Genomic DNA, 20623 nt, shown 5'->3' on the forward strand with positions numbered 1-20623 from the left:
TGTACATGCTGTACTATTATAATATGCATTACTTTAATTAAACTTTGACTTATAGTTAGAATTATTCAGAGTAATGTTTCTTTACGGATAAAAAAACTACACCGAAGTGTGTACGGAACTACTATTAAACAATATAATTATGAATTTTGAAAAAGTATGGAAAATGACTCAAAAAGGGTAGATTGAAACAGAAAAGGAAAAAGGGGCATAGACCAACATAATAGCAGTTAGTTATAAATTTATATTTGTCTGTAGTTAAACAAAAAATTGTATATCGATGGCAAACGATAAAAGCTATAATTGTGGACAATTAAGTCACATGATATGAAGATGCAAGGATTTGTGAGTACAAGTGTATACAATCCCATTAAAGAAAGAAAATAAATTTAAAAAAAAAAAAACATTTTTATGAACTAATATATAATGAAACAAAATATTAAAAAATAGATGAATGCGAAATGCAATACAGATTTTTCTATCTGGAAGGTTACCTTCTTTGACAATGAACTCATCAATTAAAATAAATGCTTCATATGTTTTAAACCTTACACATATTTTGGTGGTATGTTGATATGCAAATAAAAAGCAATTTTGGAGGGTTAATTTGATGTGGTTTCTATAATATTAAAATATTTTTATCACAGTTTTAGTTGTATGCTATTGAACTATTGGAGAACTTTGTGCTGTAAAAATTTATATTTGAGATATATACATGCTATCGTTATTTACCTGGCACACTTGAGGATACATCTTCAACAATCAGTCAATTGTGGCTGTCAAATTGAGGTATCATTCTGTTCAGTCTCAAAAGGTTCATCCTCTCAGGAATCACCTTCTCTCAGAAGAGATTAGTTTATAGCTAATTGCTCAAGGTGCTCTTACTAGGAAATTTCAATAGGATTGCTCACATATTTTTACTTGGTCTGAATGCGATTTATCTAGTGCACTGGCTTTTCAAAACCTTACTTTACATTATGTCAGTAGAGCGGGTAAATAAATATATGGCATTGACACTGCTGATTTAATATTGTTAAACTGGGTTAGTATTCAAGAGAGCTGGAGAAACACAGGATTATAGTTCATTAAAATCTTCTATGACAAAAAAAAAAAAAATGGAAGTCTAATCTAATAAATGCATGTAGAGATTTATATAAGATTTAATAAATTGAAGGTTTGGTTGTTTTGTTTTGCGGCATATCAACTCTCTTCAAGTTAGGCCAGAAATTTAAGAAAAAGTTTTTATACTTCAAATTCTTTATATATTCAAATATTTATTCATGGTGTTTGGTTTATTTATTTTGTAGAGGAAAATTGCTTTTATTTTTATCTTTATAGAACATGATTGAGTTTTGCAAAAGGAAATGAGGGAAAGATAACATCAATGTTTGGTACATTTTAGGTCAGGAAGTCGATATCTTTACACAGCCTCATCTGGTAGCACCACGTAATAATAACTTAAAGTTTCCAAGCCTTCTCATTCTTCTTTCAACATTTAAACCACAACACTTAGGATATTGACAACCTTCATACGGTCTCTCTCATAACTATACAATGTTTTTCTATATAGAATCCCACCTAGAAAAATATCAAGGAAACCAGTGCCAACAACAGAATCTTTGGATTCATGACGATGATGATCAAGTCTACTCACCTCAGCAGTTTACCACAAACGTCACATTCTTTTGGTTTATTAAATGTGTACATTAAATAGCTCGAACCTCCAGCAGGCTGAACATTACCTCTGAAATTTTCAAAAAAAAAAAAAAATCATAATTTTGATAGCATTTTTGTTTGTGATTAGAGATGATTAATAGCTAATGAAAACAAATTATACCTTCACAATTTAAAAAAAAAAAACAACAACAGTACAGCTTTTAACTCCAACTCTTCCACAAGTGGTTGTTTTATGACATATCGACCCTTTTCAAGTTATCTGAAGTCAAATCCATTAATTTTGAAAAAAAATTTTTCATGTCTTGATTTCTTTATATATTCAAATATTTAATCATGTTTGGCTTGGTTGTTTTATAAAGGAAAACTGTTTTTGGCTTCATAGAACATGATTGAGTTTTACAAAGGAAAAGGAGAAAAGGAAAAAAACAATGCTTAATGCATTTTCAGTCAGAAAGCCAGTATTTTCAGACAACCTGATCTGGTAGTATCAGTGCATAGATTTGAGAATTATAGAAGGTGTAAATATTTGCTAATGCGAGTTTTTGTTCAAATTTATTTGAAATCAATGTCTTTCAATGAAAATGGTTTGACACCATTATATTTAACCCTTTATGACCTGGTTGAACCAATTGATTCAGTCGTAAATAAATTAATATAATGGCATAAATAAAGTGGGAATTGATTCAAACACGCCTTGTACATATTAGTTCAGTATCTGGGTAGATGCCACATAACTGCAAATTGCAACTGTCCATTGCTTACATTCAGTATGCCGCCATCTGTCTCAAAGTGGAGAATTTTGTTTGTTGTCGTAAACACACATTTTTTCAAGCACTATGGATAATAATGAAGGTAAGTTTATGAAATGCAAAAGTTCTCAATGGTAGTTTAACTATTGAACTTCATAATTTTTCCAGTTTAAAGGCAATCATAGTATCATTATCCTTTAAACAAACTAAAATTAACAATAAATATTTTTTTAATCATCTACATCATAATTCAGGTCATAAAGGGTTAAATGCTGCAAGAACAAATGGACTTATTTTTTGCTATTCTTTCTACACATAGTATTGAACCGATCACTTTTGTGATCATGCTACGATAAAACAACAAGACGAGTACTTTATGTAAATCAGTTAAGGTGTGTGTGCGTGTGTGTGTGTGTGTGATATTGCCATGTAGTGTAGAAAGAGGAATCCCAAAAGTTGTTCATTGCTAGCTAACTGGTCACATAAGTCCCCAGCGACTTTCTTCTCGGCACAATCTACTTTCACCCAGTATCGATGCAAATATCTCCAGGGACCTCCAAGCTACCAGTTGTTTTATACTGGACATTGTCCTCAACCATCGCAAACCCAAGACTGTCACAAAACTCCCAAAAGTGGCCGTAACCTAGCTCTAAACATATCTACATTCATTGTTTGGTCTTTTTATTCCCGGTACTGTCACACTCTGATTAACAATTCTATTTTAGCTTCATTTTGTGTACTTTGGTGAACAACTTCTTATACCTTTGTTCTGCTGATAAACTTATTTCCTCTTTCCTTCTTTTTTTAATATGTTTTTCCCCTTTTTTTTTTAATTCCTAAAAGGAGGGGAGAGGCATGTCGATAGTATCACACTACAATAAATGGTTGATTTCTTTTCTATAGACAAGTTGTTTTTTGTTTTTTTGAAATAGAAAACTGATGATGTTATCATTTAATATTACTTTTAAAGATTTGAACAGTGTGAAAATGGCATACACCATACACTTTTTAAACTAAAAATGCACTGCAAAGATGACAGAGCCAAAACTCCAAGTAGCAATTAAGAAAAGAAAAAGCATGTTTTTCCCAAACAATTACTTACAGAGACAATACGATTGCTTCTATCCATTTTCTGCGCATTTCCTCAGTCTTAGCAAAAAACGTATAGGCTAACATTTGATTCTTTTGTACCATGGTAAAAGAATAATTCCACTGAAAAAAATTTTTAAAAAAAGTAAATTAAAAAACACTCAGAAAATATTTCCAATTAACAGAAATTTAGATTACATACAGGGAGTCAAAGTAACTTTTACTCGCATGCAACACTCTACCACCATTGTCACCATCACCGTACAGAAATAATTTTCATAGGATCCTTTTCTTTATACAGTCATCATTTCTTCATCTCTTGGTATTACCTATTATACTTTTACTAACTAAAGAGTTGCTCCTTATAACATACACTTTCTGTTTTACAGGGTTTTGATTGACTATAATTCTATTCGGTTTACCGAGTATTGATGATAACTAAACAACTATTAAAATTAAAACATAGCAGGTCAGAAATAGAAATATAAATCTCAGCTGTCTGTTTAAATGTATGTATGTTTGTATGTTTCGCAAAAACTTTCGACAGAGACTACGTATTTTCATGAGATCAGTATCATCTTGAAGCTCGACCCTTCGGACGACAAATATCGAAAAATTGGCTAAAAACCCCTCAACTAGGCACTTTTCTACAGGGAGAGGTAACAAAAAATTGTTCCTTCGTGACAATTTAGCCAAACACACATGCACAAAAAACGTTCTTCCTTGAATTAGTTTAAATATACAGGGTGACCACAAAGTCACGCACCAATGAACTAAATTTGAATAAATGTTACTACTATAACTTTTTGAATTTTTTAACTTTTTTAATTAACATTGGTGCATGACTTTGTGGTCACCCTGTATATAAAAAAAAAAATACGACCCAATTTCACTCACGCGGTCATAGGCCAGACGGTATAGTAGCAGCATCGTTATTTTAAGATTGCATGTTGGAGTTGAGATATCAAATATATATATATATTTTTTTTTTCAATTCTTCAAGTTTTAATAACAGAATTTAGAAGCAGGTTATTTATGCCATTTTTTTTTTTTTTTTCGTTTGCCCCCCCCCCCATCGCATTCGCTTTTTTTTTTTTTTTTTTTTTTTTAAGTTTTAACATCATTTACTTATTGTTTATTTTGCATCACGTTCACCATTTTTTTTTTTTTTTTTTTTTTAATCATATTTAAACAGGATTATTACATTCGCTTATCCTTTATTTTCCCTTTTGTTTTGATTTAACCCCCCCCACACACACACACACACACATCCACCCCACACCCAGACAATGCCGGGTACCCATGCTAGTCGATAATATGAACGACAGTTGTCTGTGTGTATGTATGTATGTATGGCTAATACTAAAAAATGACAACACAAATACCTACAAAGTTGGTAATTTCTTTAGCAGTGTTGCCCTGGAAGAATTATAACTAAAATTTAGAAAAAAATTATTCATGTTAAGTTTAGGAGAAGATATTCTAGTACAAAAATATAATAAATTTATAACTTCAAATATTGCAGTATTAAGAATTGATTATATAATGTTATAAATTGAATTAAAAAAAAAAAAAAAAAAAATTCTGGATGCTGCCATTAAATTATAAATTTATTATATTTTTTACTAGAATATCTTGTCCTTGTCATTTTCTTTTCCAGTTTTAACAACTAGTCCTTTATTTTTCCATGTTTAACTTAACCATATTACTTTTCATGCTCACATTTTTCTATTGTAATCCATGATTTTTACAGGCTTCCAGTACATTCAGTTATTTGTTTAATTTTAGTCATTTTTTTTTTTTGCCCCTATAAACATAACATACACATATGTAATAACAATGTACAGAACTCGTCTGCTTTCAATAAAATACCCCCAATTATCTTCTTTTTGTTCTTTCTGTTTCACTTGTTACTTCTCTTTTCATAAGCGTGGTGAATTGGTAGCAACAGTAGTCGCTGAAGCAATGTGGTTGCTATGGAAACTAGTCATAAAAAAACGTCGCTCACCTCCTTACGTTTTTTTTTAATGATTTTGAACACCATCATAACTTCTTTTACTGAACAAAAATTGAAAAATCTTTTCTTTTTTTTTCACAATATAGCTGAGAAGGTGATCTATAAACTGTAATAATTGTTTGAAATTTGATCAAAAAATGAGTGAGCACTGAAGCTTTAAAGCAGTTCTAAATGACTAAAATTGACACTTAACCATATATCTAAACACTACCGTGTTTGAATGATTATTATTATTATTATTAAAATACATCCACCTTTGTTATGTGTTGTCAGAATTCTAAACTGCATGCATATATTCTGTCATATAGAATTTATTTTTTGCAACCTACTATATTTGATAGCGCATTTTTATGATGTTTACATTTTAGTATATTTATATACTTCCTCTGCAGAATGTTTGACACAAGGTCAAGTTTGCATTTCCTGGTTAAGTGGGGAGGGGGCTTATGTGATTAGCATTTAACTCAAAGAAGGTAGCGCTTGGAAGACTAGACCCTCTAGGATTGAAAAGAAACATACCTCAGGCTGATAACAACAAAGCCACTGCCAAACAGTCTTTTAAACTCAGTACTAACTGCTTTATTCATTTGTGACCTGTTTGTGTGAAAGCAATATTTACTAGAAGTTATGAGCCTTTTAAAAGCACCGTTTGATACTTTTTGTGGGGTAGGGATTACAAAATACATTCTCCCCTAAACCAATTACTATGTCTGAGTGGCAAACTACCATTACAACAAATTATTAAAGTGGATTATTGTGCCCTATTAAAATCAGACTAAACTAATCACTAAAATTTGCAAGCTATTATTTATGACTAGGTTACTTGAAACTAAAATTTATTTCTTGAGGGACAGACTAATTCTTTTAACAATTATATATTTCAGAGGTGATACTTTAATATTTATTTTTTTATATTTTACATTTTTTCCCCCTCATTTATTTATATTTCCCCAGGCGTGGGGGCCAAGACTTTAAAAAGACTCTTTCACCTCTGTTGTCTGCAGTAAGCATGTACCCTATTTCTATAAAAAGAAATATCTCTACCTCTCTCTATATGTCTCTTTGTTTCTCACCCTCGGCTGTTTTTCTCTCCCACTTCTTAACCTCCTCTTTTCTCCTCTGCCCAGTTTATTCTTATCTAGCTGGACATACGCATACAACTCTTTTGTATAGATTTCTTGAGGAATGAGCCTAACAGAAATAACTCAATAAATATCAAAGTTTGACAAATAAAATGGTTGAGGAAAAAAAAAAAAAAAAAAAAAAATGACCCCCACCACCACCACCATCCCCAACTCCTTCCAAATGAAACTTGAGTCACTTGACAACCAAAGATTGAATATTTTCTTCTAATTTTAGGTATCATTTATTTGAGGCAATACGGATTAAAAAACAATATATATATATATATCAACCTTTTGGTAATTTGTTTTGTAGTTTTTTTACTTTCAGCTGGACATTCGCACATACAACTATCCTTTATATTGCATATTTCTTCATAGCTATAAAATTATCAGTCAGGGAAGTAATGTAAGAAAAATCTCACAAAAAGCAGTCAAACAAATCATCCATTCATAAAAATGTGGGGAGCAAATTACTTAAAATATTTTTTAGCCTTTGTGACATTGACTTTTTTTCTTTAATTTTTTTGTGATTCTTACAGAATATACAAGATTTTGTTTATTTATTTGATCCTTAATGCAATGTTTTCATTAATGAAAAAACATATAAAGGAAAAATAAAAAAAAGTTTTTTAAATCTTCACATAGGTTTACCTTGTCTGGTTTCCTCTGTTGATCCCGACTGGGTACTTGCTCATCAATTCTGTACTCAGCCAGAGCTATAGCCTCCTTGTAACTGTATGTCTCTCCCTAAGAATCAACATGAACAAAATCAAAATTAGAAAAAGGCTGAGATTCGATAAATGAGAATGTATAATGGCAACGTGGTAATTTAAAGTTTTCATATAGAAATCAAAATCAAAATAGCTGAAAAAAATAAAAACAATAAAATTATGAAAACATTTTTCAAAAAATAAGAGTGCTTATAATTTTCCTTTGTTTTGAAGAGGGGAAAAAAAAAATCAAATTTTTTTTTTTTTTTAGAATGTAAGATTTATATAAATATATTTTTTTTATATTCTAGAAACTTAAGCCTGTGCATTTGGGTATATTACGTTAAGATATCTTGCAAGTAACACAAAAAAAGTTACATTTTTGTTAGGATAATAGAATTTGCATCCACATTTTGAAAATAAATTAACTTAAATATTTGAAGAGCCTACTGTATTATAGATATTTAACATTTTTTATCTATTAAATAAGTATTAGCAAGTAGTAATATTATATATATATATATATGTAGCTAATAATAATAAACTAAAATATATTTTGTGGAGATGTCCCAGTATTTTAATAGTGCTCAATACAGATAGTATTATAATAATACTTCCCTTCCTTATCTTTTATCAAAATCTTCAAAATTAAATTCCTGCTTATTAATTCTATATAAAATCTAGATTGCAATGAAAACTGCAAAAATGATTACAGTGCCTGAAAACACTGCCATTTTGGTTGTCTCATCAAGCTGGAAAACCCAAAGTTGTCATAAAAACCCACATTCAAAAATTACGGCAGCAGAGAATTAACACCTACTGATATGATTTACATTAAAGTGGTTAGAAATTACTGAAATAACCGAAAATTATGAATGTTTTCTGAGTGGTTTGGTCGGGTTAAGTGTCTTGTTTTACCTTGCCATTTTATCTACAATGGCTGTAGCAGTAAGAAATAGAAAATTTTACGTATTGAACATAAGATTGAAAGACGGCTAGGATGAAAATTATAAAAGTTAAATCATAAAAAAAATAAAGCTAAAAATGTTAGCGAGGACAAATTTAATGAAGCCAGGAAAACTAATAAAAAATAATAAAAGACTAAAGTTAGGAATTCCAACTTAAAAATAAAGCAGAGGATTATAAGTAAAAAATAGAATAAGCTAGTAATGCTCATAAATAAACTGAATAAAGATCTTAATGCTTATTAAAAAAACAGAATAAAACTAAGAATGCTTACCAAAATATTCAGCTAAAATAGCTTACCAAAAAATTCAGCCAAGAATGCTTAATAAAAAATTCAGCCAAAAATGCTTACCAAAAAACAGAACAAAGCTAGGAAGGTCTGTCGAAAATAGAATAAAACTAGGAAGGCCAGTCAAAAATAGAAGAAAACTAGGGAGGACAGTCAAAAATAGAAGAAAACTAGGGAGGACAGTCAAAAATAGAAGAAAACTAGGGAGGACAGTCAAAAATAGAAGAAAATTAGGGAGGACAGTCAAAAATAGAAGAAAACTAGGGAGGACAGTCAAAAATAGAAGAAAACTAGGGAGGACAGTCAAAAATAGAAGAAAACTAGGGAGGACAGTCAAAAATAGAAGAAAACTAGGGAGGACAGTCAAAAATAGAAGAAAACTAGGAAGGCCAGTCAAAAATAGAAGAAAACTAGGGAGGACAGTCAAAAATAGAAGAAAACTAGGGAGGACAGTCAAAAATAGAAGAAAACTAGACAGGACAGTCAAAAATAGAAGAAAACTAGGAAGGACAGTCAAAAATAGAAGAAAACTAGGGAGGACAGTCAAAAATAGAAGAAAACTAGGGAGGACAGTCAAAAATAGAAGAAAACTAGGGAGGACAGTCAAAAATAGAAGAAAACTAGGGGGACAGTCAAAAATAGAAGAAAACTAGGGAGGACAGTCAAAAATAGAAGAAAACTAGGGAGGACAGTCAAAAATAGAAGAAAACTAGGAAGGCCAGTCAAAAATAGAAGAAAACTAGGGAGGACAGTCAAAAATAGAAGAAAACTAGGAAGGCCAGTCCAAAATAGAAGAAAACTAGGGAGGACAGTCAAAAATAGAAGAAAACTAGGGAGGACAGTCAAAAATAGAAGAAAACTAGGAAGGCCAGTCAAAAATAGAAGAAAACTAGGAAGGCCAGTCGAAAATAGAAGAAAACTAGGCAGGCCAGTCGAAAATAGAAGAAAACTAGGCAGGCCAGTCAAAAATAGAAGAAAACTAGGAAGGCCAGTCGAAAATAGAAGAAAACTAGGAAGGACAGTCAAAAATAGAAGAAAACTAGGAAGGCCAGTCGAAAATAGAAGAAAACTAGGCAGGCCAGTCAAAAATAGAATAAAACTAGGAAGGCTAGTCAAAAATAGAATAAAACTAGGAAGGCTAGTCAAAAATAGTATAAAATTAGGAGGGCTAGTCAAAAATAGAATAAAACTAGGAGGGCTAACGGAAAATCAAATAAAGATAGGAAGGCTAACAGAAAAATATATCAGCTCTTAAAAGTCTAATTAAATGAGACTTTATTTTTTGTTTCAACTTAACCAAAAACATTCGATAAACATGCAGGAAAAACGAAGGGTAACTAAAAAGTTCAGGTGCACAAATCTAATAGACAAAACATCTTTGGAGTGGCAACATTTCATAAAAACAAGTGGAACAAATTTTCATACATTTTAAATAATAAAAACTACAGGGGAAACATTTCAGTCTATCATTTTTGCAACATTTAATCTCAAACAACTAAAATACAACTATTTTCATATAAAACAATAACTGACCATATTTACCATATAATATTAAACTTATCGCCTATCAACTATTTTCAGAATTAAGTATTTTCAGAATTAAGTATTGGTAGAAATTATTTTCATAGGTAGTCTAATAATTTTAATTATTGCTAAGTTGAGAAAACATTTTAAGTTTAAGATTTCTAAGCAATTTAAGCTTTAACACAAGTTCAACTGATTTTCTTGTTAAGGAAGAGAACAAGATTTCACTTTGACAAAACATGAAAATCAGAAACACTAAATTTTTATATCATACTAAACCCATTCCAAATGTCAATGGTAAAACAGCCGGGTGTAAATGGCAACACTAAAATGGCTAGGTGCAAGCAGCCACGCTAAAACGACTGGGTGCAAGCAGCCACGCTAAAGCGACTGGGTGCAAGCAGCCACGCTAAAGCGACTGGGTGCAAGCAGCCACGCTAAAGCGACTGGGTGCAAGCAGCCACGCTAAAGCGACTGGGTGCAAGCAGCCACGCTAAAGCGACTGGTTCCAAGCAGCCACGCTAAATCACTGGTTCCAAATGGCTACACAAAAAACGACTAACTCCAAATAACTGTAATAAAACGACTGGGATACTTAATTATTACTATGTACTTATTACACTGTTAAAGATTGCGTTTTAGAAGTAATTTTGTTGGGGTTTGTTTTCTAGCATATTTATTGCTTTTGAAGTTAATTAAAGCTGAAACAATATATATTGTAGACAGTTTATTGCACACAAGTTTCTATTTTACTGACAGCTAGGAATAGGTATTATTTCGTATTAGTATTAAATGCTAACTAGAACTGAATTTGGCTTAGCCAATTCTACAGTCTACATTTTTGAATGGAGTGTTTGTAAACTATCTAAAAAAAAAAATTACTCAAGTCATATAGAACTGAAAAATTAACTTATAGTTAACAAGGATATTTATCTTGGTAGGACACCATTCAATCTAAACGCTAGCTGTACTTCTTTCTTTTTCATATAAACCCACTCCCATTTAGAAATCGACCTACTTGTTTCCAGTTTTAACAAACCAAAAATCAATGAAGTTGTATTTTTGGAATGGCTTAAAACGATCTTAGACATGTAAACATTTATAATACAAAACTACAAAATCGATTTAGAAATTTTAAGTTGAACAGTCCCTGAAGTGAATGTGGTATTAGGGTGATTGAGGATTCTAGCTAGAAATAGCTTAGACAATTATAAGGTAGAGTGAAAAAGGATGACCATAGACACCCCTGTTCCACACTTTTAAATAGTCTTATGATTACTTTATAATTATTGTAAAATTTTCTAAAATGAATAAATATTTTTAAGAGCATTGACCCTTCCTAATCCCAAGAAACTTTTTGGCATTTCATTCAATAGAGTTAATGTAAATCGCTGTAACTTAAATATCAGATTGTTGCATAAGTTTCTGCCGTTTCATAAAAATTTTTTGTTCTAAAACAGGTTTTGATATTTGGCAAAGTGTAAGTTACAAAGTTAGAAAGCATGTATTCTGTTCTACAAGATATTGGTCATCATTTTTTGCTCATATAATTTTTCTTGTTTTTCAGAACCGTCAAATGGATTGTCAAGTAGTTTATAAAAAAAAAAAAATCACATTTTCAACACTTCCTTCTTTTCTTTAATCAAGATCAAAAAGCAAGTGAAGTGACCAAGGATATTTGTGCCGTATTTGGAGAAAACACTATAGCTGAGAGAACTGTTCGAGATTGGTTTACCAGATTCAAACACAGTAATTATGACCTCCATGATGCTCCTCGTTCCAGAAGACTAATCAAGATAGACGAAGACCAAATCAGGGTTCTTTCAAAGGAAGATGCCGATTAGATTGGGTGAAAAGTGTGATTTTGCGACAATTTCATGCCACCTTCAACTGATGGGATTCACAAAAACTTGGAGCTTGGGTCTCCACACAAACTTACTTTTGTTGTTAAAATTCTTTGATTTTCTTTAAAAAAAAAAAAAAAAAAAAATGTTCGAAACTTATGCAACAACCTAATAGATAGTTAAGATTAAATTGAAAATTTCATGGTAAATCGATGGCCACTATCGTTCGAAGAGATGATACCATTAATTATGACAAAAACTATTTATTATAGTTACAATGTACATATCTCTTATATATATATATATATATATATATATATATATATATATATATATATATTATATATATATATGACCTTGGCTATCTATATGTGGAATGGTCGCTACCAAACTGTCCATTTTTGGTCTACAGGCTCAAAACTTAATATATAGCAGATTTGGGCCTGTGGAACAAATTCGATTTGGTTTTTAGCCAGAAAAAATACCTGCTAAAGGTTCAAGATTGAAAAATTTAAACTTGACAGGCATAAGTTGACTCAACATGCATCTTCTAAGCATGTGCAAATATACATTTATGTTTAACTGTATTCATCTTGAAAGTTTTGATATGTATATGGACTAAGCCAAGATGGTAACAACTAACACTAGTTATCAATAAATATGGTCAGAAAGGGGGCTACATAAACCACAATCATTCATCACATTAGATAATGGCATACAAACGGTCATACTATTAAAAATAAATCATTTAAAAATAAAAAAATTTTAAAAATAAAAATACAGACAAAATGCACAAATTATATTTAAGACAAGAAAAACAAAAACAAAAAATAAAAACAAGATATAATTAACAAAATCAAACACAGCAAAAAATGTTTAAGAAAAAGAAAATGACTAAACAAAAATAATACAAACAAAATCAACCACTTAGCGAGGATAAGTGGTAAAGATAGCACACTTAAGGTCCATGCAACAAATGCAACATGCAGAACGAGACAAAGAAAGGTAAATAGGTTTGGGGTTGGGAGAGAGGAGTAAAACAGAAACAAAATAAAAAAAAATAAAAATAAAAAAAACAGAAAAAAAAAACAAAGGACGTAAGCAAGAGTGTGAAAAAGCAGTGCTTGCTCTTCATGCCTTTCCAAAGTCTCAAGTTTGTAAAATATTGTATTTTTAAAAGTTCATGCCAACATCTTCATGGTCAGTTACAATTCAATAAAAGTGCTATGTTGCTTTGTTTAATCGGGTTTGTATTACTATACACAGATTCGAAAAAGTTGTCGAAAAACAAATACATAACAATAAATTTTATCAAAGGCAAGATAAGTTATTTTACTACATAACTGGATAATTTTTAGTGTTTTTATTTAATGTAACATGTTTATTGAGCTCAAAAAACAAAGTGTTTACCAATGTATTTGAAATTTTAAAATGGCGCCGGACTCTCTGTTGAACATGGTAAGTTTTGGAAAATGAGTAAAAAATTAAAAAGCTATACAAAATACTGTTAATAACCCACCGAATATATGTCAGCCTATGTCACAGTAACATATATTGAGCGAGTTTCTAACAGTATTTTGTATATATTTTTTTTATTTTTAACTCATTTTCTCAAACTTACCGTGTTCAGCAGAGAGTCCGATGCCATTTTAAATTTTCCAATACATCTGTAAACACTATGTTTTTAGAGCTGAATAAACATGTTTCATTAAATAAAAACACTAAAAAATTACCTAGTTAAGTAGAAAAGTAACTTATTTTGTTTTTGATAACATTTGTTGTATATTTATTTGTTTTTTGACAACGTTTTCAAATCTATATGTATAGTAATACAAACCCGAAAAATCATAAAAAGCAAAATGTTGAGGACAGATAAATTCTGACTCCTTGAAAGAAAAATACAGGAATTATGTCAGCCCCACAAACCTATTTTTTTTTTCTTTTTAGTTGATTGAATTATGAACAAAAATCAAGTCTAAAAATATATTTTTTAAAAAAATTGTTTTTTTTTTCATTTCATAGGTTTTTTTAAAGTCTTATTTTGTACAGCATATAAACCCTTCAGGTTATTTAATGCTGAAAAAAGACATTTTCTATATAATTCAGTGACCAAAAACATTTATTTTTAACCAGAGCAGCAATAAAGATAGGACTTTACCTAAGGTTGTAAGTACATAAATAAAAAATGAAAGCCTTTATATTTAAAAAAAAAAAAAAAAAAATTTTTTTTTTTTTTTTTTTTTTTTTTTTTTCAATTTTCTTATTATTGAGAATGGGGCATCCTACTGGACGCTAGACATTCACCTGCTATCTCAGACATTCCAACCAAGAGATCTATTTATGATTCTAACCGTCCCTTTAAGTACTACTGTTTGAATCTCTCTGGCACTTGGTTCACCGGGTATAATTTGCCAGGTAGGTAGTTTTCTTCTTTTTTTTTTCATGAGTCGAGTTGCTTCTATAATTACAGGCATGAAGAAGATCTTTATAAGATTCTAGTGTTGTTTCATGCTATACCTTGGTATTTCATTAACTTTTTCTTTTATATATTTATGTGCATATATATATGGTCATGGAAAAGTAACTTCTTTACTGTTAGATAAAAGGAACTTTGTGTGCATGTGAGTTGGTTCCCTATGGATTCCTAAACGGCTGGGCCAATTTTTATGAAATTTCACACAAATGCACTTTACGTGCCTGGCAGTGTTCTTAGATAGGTTTTGTATTGAAATAGCTTCGATAAGTACCAATAATTGATAATCAGAAAATTCCGATGAAAGAAGGAACAGACGATTTTGACTAAAATTAACACCTTATACAGCCTAACATCACAACTGCATTTGAGAAGTTTTATTACAACACAAGCAGAAAGGCCTGGCATATAAAATCAATAGTACGTTCTTTGATATGACAGAGATGCGTTCGAAATGAATGTTTTTGTTTAAAGCATAATTGAACCATAATATTTGATTTTCGCATTTTAAACTTTAATTCAAGCAGTTATATATAAAAATAATTTTATAAAATCAACAGCAAGTTCTCTACAGTGCAATGTAAACTACAATGTATCGTAGACTAAGTCACTACAGCGAGGCATGTGAGGCAATTATCGATTTAACTGAAAAATGGGCTGTTTCACCAATTTTGTTGACAAAATATGGGCGAGTAAAGTGAAACATTTGTTGATCTTCATTCAATCCCGAGTAGCACCAGGTTTCCCTGCTAGTTATACATATATAAAAATCTTAAATGCAAAATAGGATAGGCGCCATTTTCAAAATTACAAAGCTTTTACTATTAAAAAAAGTGTTACATTTGAATACTTAATCACGCCCCAAAATTATCTTCGATAGATTGTGATACCTGGTAATTCTGTACATGAGTACAGAAAAATCTGTTTAAACTTTCAGCAATAGAATAAAAGACTGACAAGAATCATTATTTTTCTAAATAAAGCAACAGCAACAGCAGCATGTGACAGCGTGTGATGGGAACGGAAACTAAGAGGAACTGCTAGTAGTTTAACAAATTTAATAAACAAAACATTAATAGAAACGATTTTTCATGATTTAAATCCAAATATCTTTCCGTTTTAAATATTGTAAAAAAAAAAAAAAAAAAAATGCTAACAATATTCCCAACCTTTTTACACTCATGAAATCCTTCAAATAATAGTAATGTCCCACGGAACTCCTACATAAGAAAATATTTTACCATCTTATTTAGTTTTCCTTCAAATTGCAAGCAATATTTTTTTCTTTTCATAAAAAATTTAGGTAAAAAAAAGAAAAAGAAATTATCTTTCTCACATTTGACAATTTGGAAAAAAAAAAGTATATATATATATTTCTATATTATTATATTTTTCTGACAACTAGTTCAAATACATAACTGGATCCTTCCTCTTTTCGAGTTTATTAACAACTAGCATTTCAGCCCGGCGTTGCCCGGGTGTTTGGAGGTGTATGTTGAGCAAAAAAAACAAATAGCGATCAATTTTCTTTAACTTTTACCCCTATTATGACCCCTTAAAATTTATAGTTTCGAGCTCAAATCACTTTATTAAGTTAGATCCAGGTTCAAGGAACCTATATCTAAAATTTCAAGTGTCTAGACCCAAAATTGTCGGAGGAGTTTGGTAGAGTTCTTAAAGGTCAAATCGTTGAAATTTGACCCCTTAACAGCCAAATTTCTGGCTGACACCCGTCACATCGATTTTCCCAAATCTCAGTACCCGGTATTTCAAATTTCGAGTCTATAGACTAAAAATTGACAGAGTTATTGCGTAGGGAAATGTACACAGACACACAGACAGACAGACACGTTCACTTTTATAGATATATAGATTAAAAAATAACTGAAATAATAATTTACACACAGGTATATAGGTAAAAAAAAAAAATCCCTGAAAAATGTCTTTGCGCATATATGCAGAGGCATAATAATCTCTCCCCATTTATCAATATCTTTTGAAGGAACCCTTTGCAAGCTCTTAAGGAAGTTCAGGGCTCCACAGAATTCTGGTTTGGAAACCCTGATGTAGCATAACAATAATAGTTTATATTTAAGAATTATAAAATGAATATATCATGTCATCAACAAATACTATATTTGTAAATATGAGTAAAATTAGAAAAGAATCAGATTTAACTAATATAAAAAATATTTTTTTTAGTTAGTTCACCAGAATCCTTTGTAGGAGAAGTCGGCTAAAAATAATCTGATAACCAACTCAACTTAACCCCTCTATTCACTCAGTTAAATAAAATAAAAATTCAACCAAATTAAAACTAGTACAGGTTTTTTTTTTTTCTTTCTTTTTAATATCTAGGCTTTAAAAATAAAATTTTTTAAAATTTGGTTAAGACTAGGTGAAAAACAAAATTATCCATCAAAAATTTTGATTTTGCTTATAATCATATTAAGTTGATGCAAAAGATTTTGCAAATTTAAAAATCATCTTGAAAGTGAAAAACTGTTTTTGAAAATAAAATGACAATAACAACTTTTGATCTCTATAACTTGATTCCATCTGGCAACAAGCTTATAAAAGCCTCGCTTGTAAAATTCTTTATGATTTAATATTAAATATTAATCTAACTTATGTTAAACCTGATGTCATGTTAACCTAAGGCCATCTAAATGGTTTTGTAATGCTGGAAATAAATGATGATCTGAGAGTTACATCAGGAGAACATGTACAATGGGGAAAGATTTTCCCAACAAATTCTCATAGGTCAGTAGTGCTGCATAAGGATGTGCATCATCATGATAGAAAGTGACACCCTTTAGGTTAACATGGATGAGAATGTTGCAGAAAAATATGAACGATGCTTTAATAATCTGAAAGAAAAAGTTATAAATTAATCAGTCATATGTAATAACAAGGTGCATTCAATGGTTTAAAATACTAACCCTTCTACAAACCAATAAAATTTTTGCACTAATCTGATATAAGACTAACAAGTAATTGACAAAATTAAGCTTATTTAGTATACTAAAATAAAGTGTAAATTACAATAGAAAAATTCGAGCATGAAAAGTAATATGGTTAAGTTTAAACATGGAAAAGTAAAAGACTAGTTGTTGAAACTAGAAAAGAAAAGGACAAGATATTCTAGCAAAAAAAATATAATAAATTTATAACTTAAAATATTGCAGCATTAAGAATTGATTATATAATGTCATAAATTGAATTTTTTTTTTAAATTCCTAATGCTGCAATATTTTAAGTTATAAATTTATTATATTTTTTACTAGAATAGCTCGTCCTTTTCTTTTCCAGTTTTAACAACAAGTCCTTTTCTTTTTCATGTTTAAGCTTAACCATATTACTTTTCATGCTCGCATTTTTCTATTGTAATCCATGATTTTTCCAGGCTTCCAGGAAATTCACTTGTTCTTTGTTTAATTTTAGTCTTATTTTTTTGTCCCCCATAACAATGTACGGCACTTGTCTGCTTTCATTCTTTGTTTCACTTGTTACTTCTCTTTTCGCAAGAGCAGTGAATTAGTAGCAACACTAGTCACTGAAGCAACGTGATTGCTATGGAAACCAGTCATGAAAAACGTTGCTCACCTTACATTTTTTTTATGATTTTGAACACCAGTAAATTCATTATAACTTTTGTTTTACTGAATGAAAATTGAAATTTTTTTTTCCACAATATAGCTGAGGTGTAATAATTGTTTGAAATTTGGTCCAAAAATGAATGAGCAGTGAAGCTTTAAAACAGTTCTACATGACTAAAACAGCCACTTAATCATATTTTCAAACACTACCGTGTTTGAATGATAAGTCATTCTGATCACATACAAGTTATAATAACTAACTTAGATGCTTAGTTCAGCATATTCATAAGATAGTGTAGTATCTGTTCTTCAGATGATGCACTTCAATTTCTTGTTCTCTCTCAGTGGAGGAGAAGTCCTTCATGACTGAGACAATTTTTAATTTTTGTTCCTTTTCTCCACGTTAAAAAACGACCCTGGTGTCTAACTCTGTCCTGTGGGGAGGCACTGTAAATAGGAACATGTTCATAAGACCAAGTTGATATACACTTTATAACTGATACAACCTTATTGAATTTAATAAGCCAAAAAAAAACTTTGTTTAGATAAAGTAAGGGTTTTATCAAATTAAGCCAATTCAGTTTAAAGTTACATTTTAATCGAACTATAATCAAAATGAATCTGAATCAAATGCATTTTGATTCAAGATCGTTTGATTACTTGAATTATCATTAGTTTAAAGGCCGTTTTACATGATGGCTTTAAAAAATTGACCTCTAACCTATTTTTGGCCAGGTGTTTATGTAACATCGCAGGAACAAACAAACAAAATAGGAATAGGAATAAAAATCCGGGTCGGCATTTTTCTTTCCTTTTCAACGAAAGCATTCATTAACGTTACTCTCCCATATCGACACAACCTTAAAAGTATCTTGCTTCTGCACAATGACCATAGACAGCCATTTCTTATATGTCAATATTTTTCGACCGCACTCTTTCTTCTGACTGCATGCTGGACACAGATTCTAGCTTTCACTTTACACACCCATCTTTCTCAGCATCGACTTTGTTCCTCCCTCGAGCATGTGGTATCTTTAAAAAATTTTTTTTTTTTTTTTTTTTTACTTCAGACGCAAGCCCCAGCACACTTGCCAATTTGCATACACGTTCAAACGCTGCTCCTGCTGCTAATACAATCGCATGCGATCCATCCTTTGACTGCTGCTGATATTTTCATACGTGATCATATGCGCTCTGTTACATTTATACATCTCTTGTTCCCTGAAGTCCATTTTTATCACTTCTTCGCTCTTACCCTGTAAACTGAAGCTGCTATTTTAACTTTTATATATCTAACGACCCAAGAACTCTCATTCTTTAATGCCATTAAAGTCTTCAGTTTTGCACACATCTCCATATACCAAGGTTTCCCCACCAGGGTATGACACTTGCCAAGGGTTCCTTCAAGAGATACTGATTAAATAAGCAGAGATTATTTTGCCTCTGCATATAAGTGCAAATTTTCTTCTATATGTACGGAATTGTGAAAAAAACTGGAACAAAGATCCCGTTATGTGTTTGAACTAGTTGTCAGAAAAATATGTTGCTATTTTTTTCTTCTAAAAATTGTCAATAAATTTTAAAGACATTATAAAAAAAAAAAAAAAAAAAACTTAAAAGAAAAAAAAAAACTAAACCAGTTACATTATGAAGGAGAAATAAATAAGTTGTAAAATATTTCCTTACGTAGGGATTCCTTGGGACATCACTATTATTAGAAGGATTCCATAACAGTAAAACGGTTGTAAAACATGGCTCTCCAAATTTAATCTTCTCTTGAGATCATCTTTTAATTCTAATCTTAAAACACATTAGACAATTATAGGCAGATGCTTCTCAGACTGATATGCAAATAGGTATATCGCATACACATGCACACACAAACGTTGCTCAATACGCATCGGTTATTTGCCCTTGTTGTGGTTTCTGATTGATCCCACAGATGGCGTCTACTTCCTGTTTTGCCTTCTCTATCTATCATTCTCTTTTCACTCGAATATTCAATGTAGACAAATGTATATTTCCGTGCACTCCTACAGGCGCAACTTTCGTTTTAAGGTAAGACGACATGTATACATTAATGACATTGTGTGAACACTATATACGATGAACTCATCAAAACTTTTACTGTGCATACATACATACATACATACAAAACAAACATTACAAGTTAAAAAGCATGTTTACACGTGTACACCCATACACATGTGTACACAAAACACGCTCTCTTATTGTTTTATCTTGTTCGTTAAATAAATTTATTCTTTGTACATATTGTACTTCGTTATTTTGGTTGTATTATTTCGATGTCGGAGCCAACATAACAGTTTCTACAAATTGTTGAACACGTCCACTACACAATATTTTTTTAATTATTATAACTAACTACATTAAATTATTGAAATGAACATCTGAAAGGCGAGTGCATTTAATGGCTAAATAACTATAACACATGCTATAGTGATTCAAAAGTGTTAACGACACATGCTTAAAACATTAAATATTAATCTAACTCATTTTAAACCTCCTAATGTCATGTTAACCTAAGGCCATCTAAATGGTTTT

General features: G+C 30.7%; 1 protein-coding gene across 14 annotated transcripts in view; it reads right to left on the minus strand.

Moving 5' to 3' along the window:
* Positions 1-20623, minus strand: part of LOC145241382 (proto-oncogene vav-like) — a 347285-nt gene that overhangs the window by 51305 nt on the left and 275357 nt on the right. For all 14 annotated transcript variants that reach the window (XM_080104292.1, XM_080104290.1, XM_080104285.1 and 11 more), the window contains 3 exons: positions 7305-7400; positions 3526-3635; positions 1652-1741 (listed from right to left, as the gene is read on the minus strand). In XM_080104292.1, coding sequence (XP_079960418.1) covers positions 1652-1741; positions 3526-3635; positions 7305-7400 — 296 coding nt within the window. The remainder of the gene's footprint in view (positions 1-1651; positions 1742-3525; positions 3636-7304; positions 7401-20623) is intronic.

The sequence above is a fragment of the Euprymna scolopes genome, chromosome 20 (genome assembly GCF_053919585.1).
Source record: "Euprymna scolopes isolate OS-2025 chromosome 20, ASM5391958v1, whole genome shotgun sequence".
Classification (NCBI taxonomy): Eukaryota; Metazoa; Mollusca; class Cephalopoda; order Sepiida; family Sepiolidae; genus Euprymna; species Euprymna scolopes.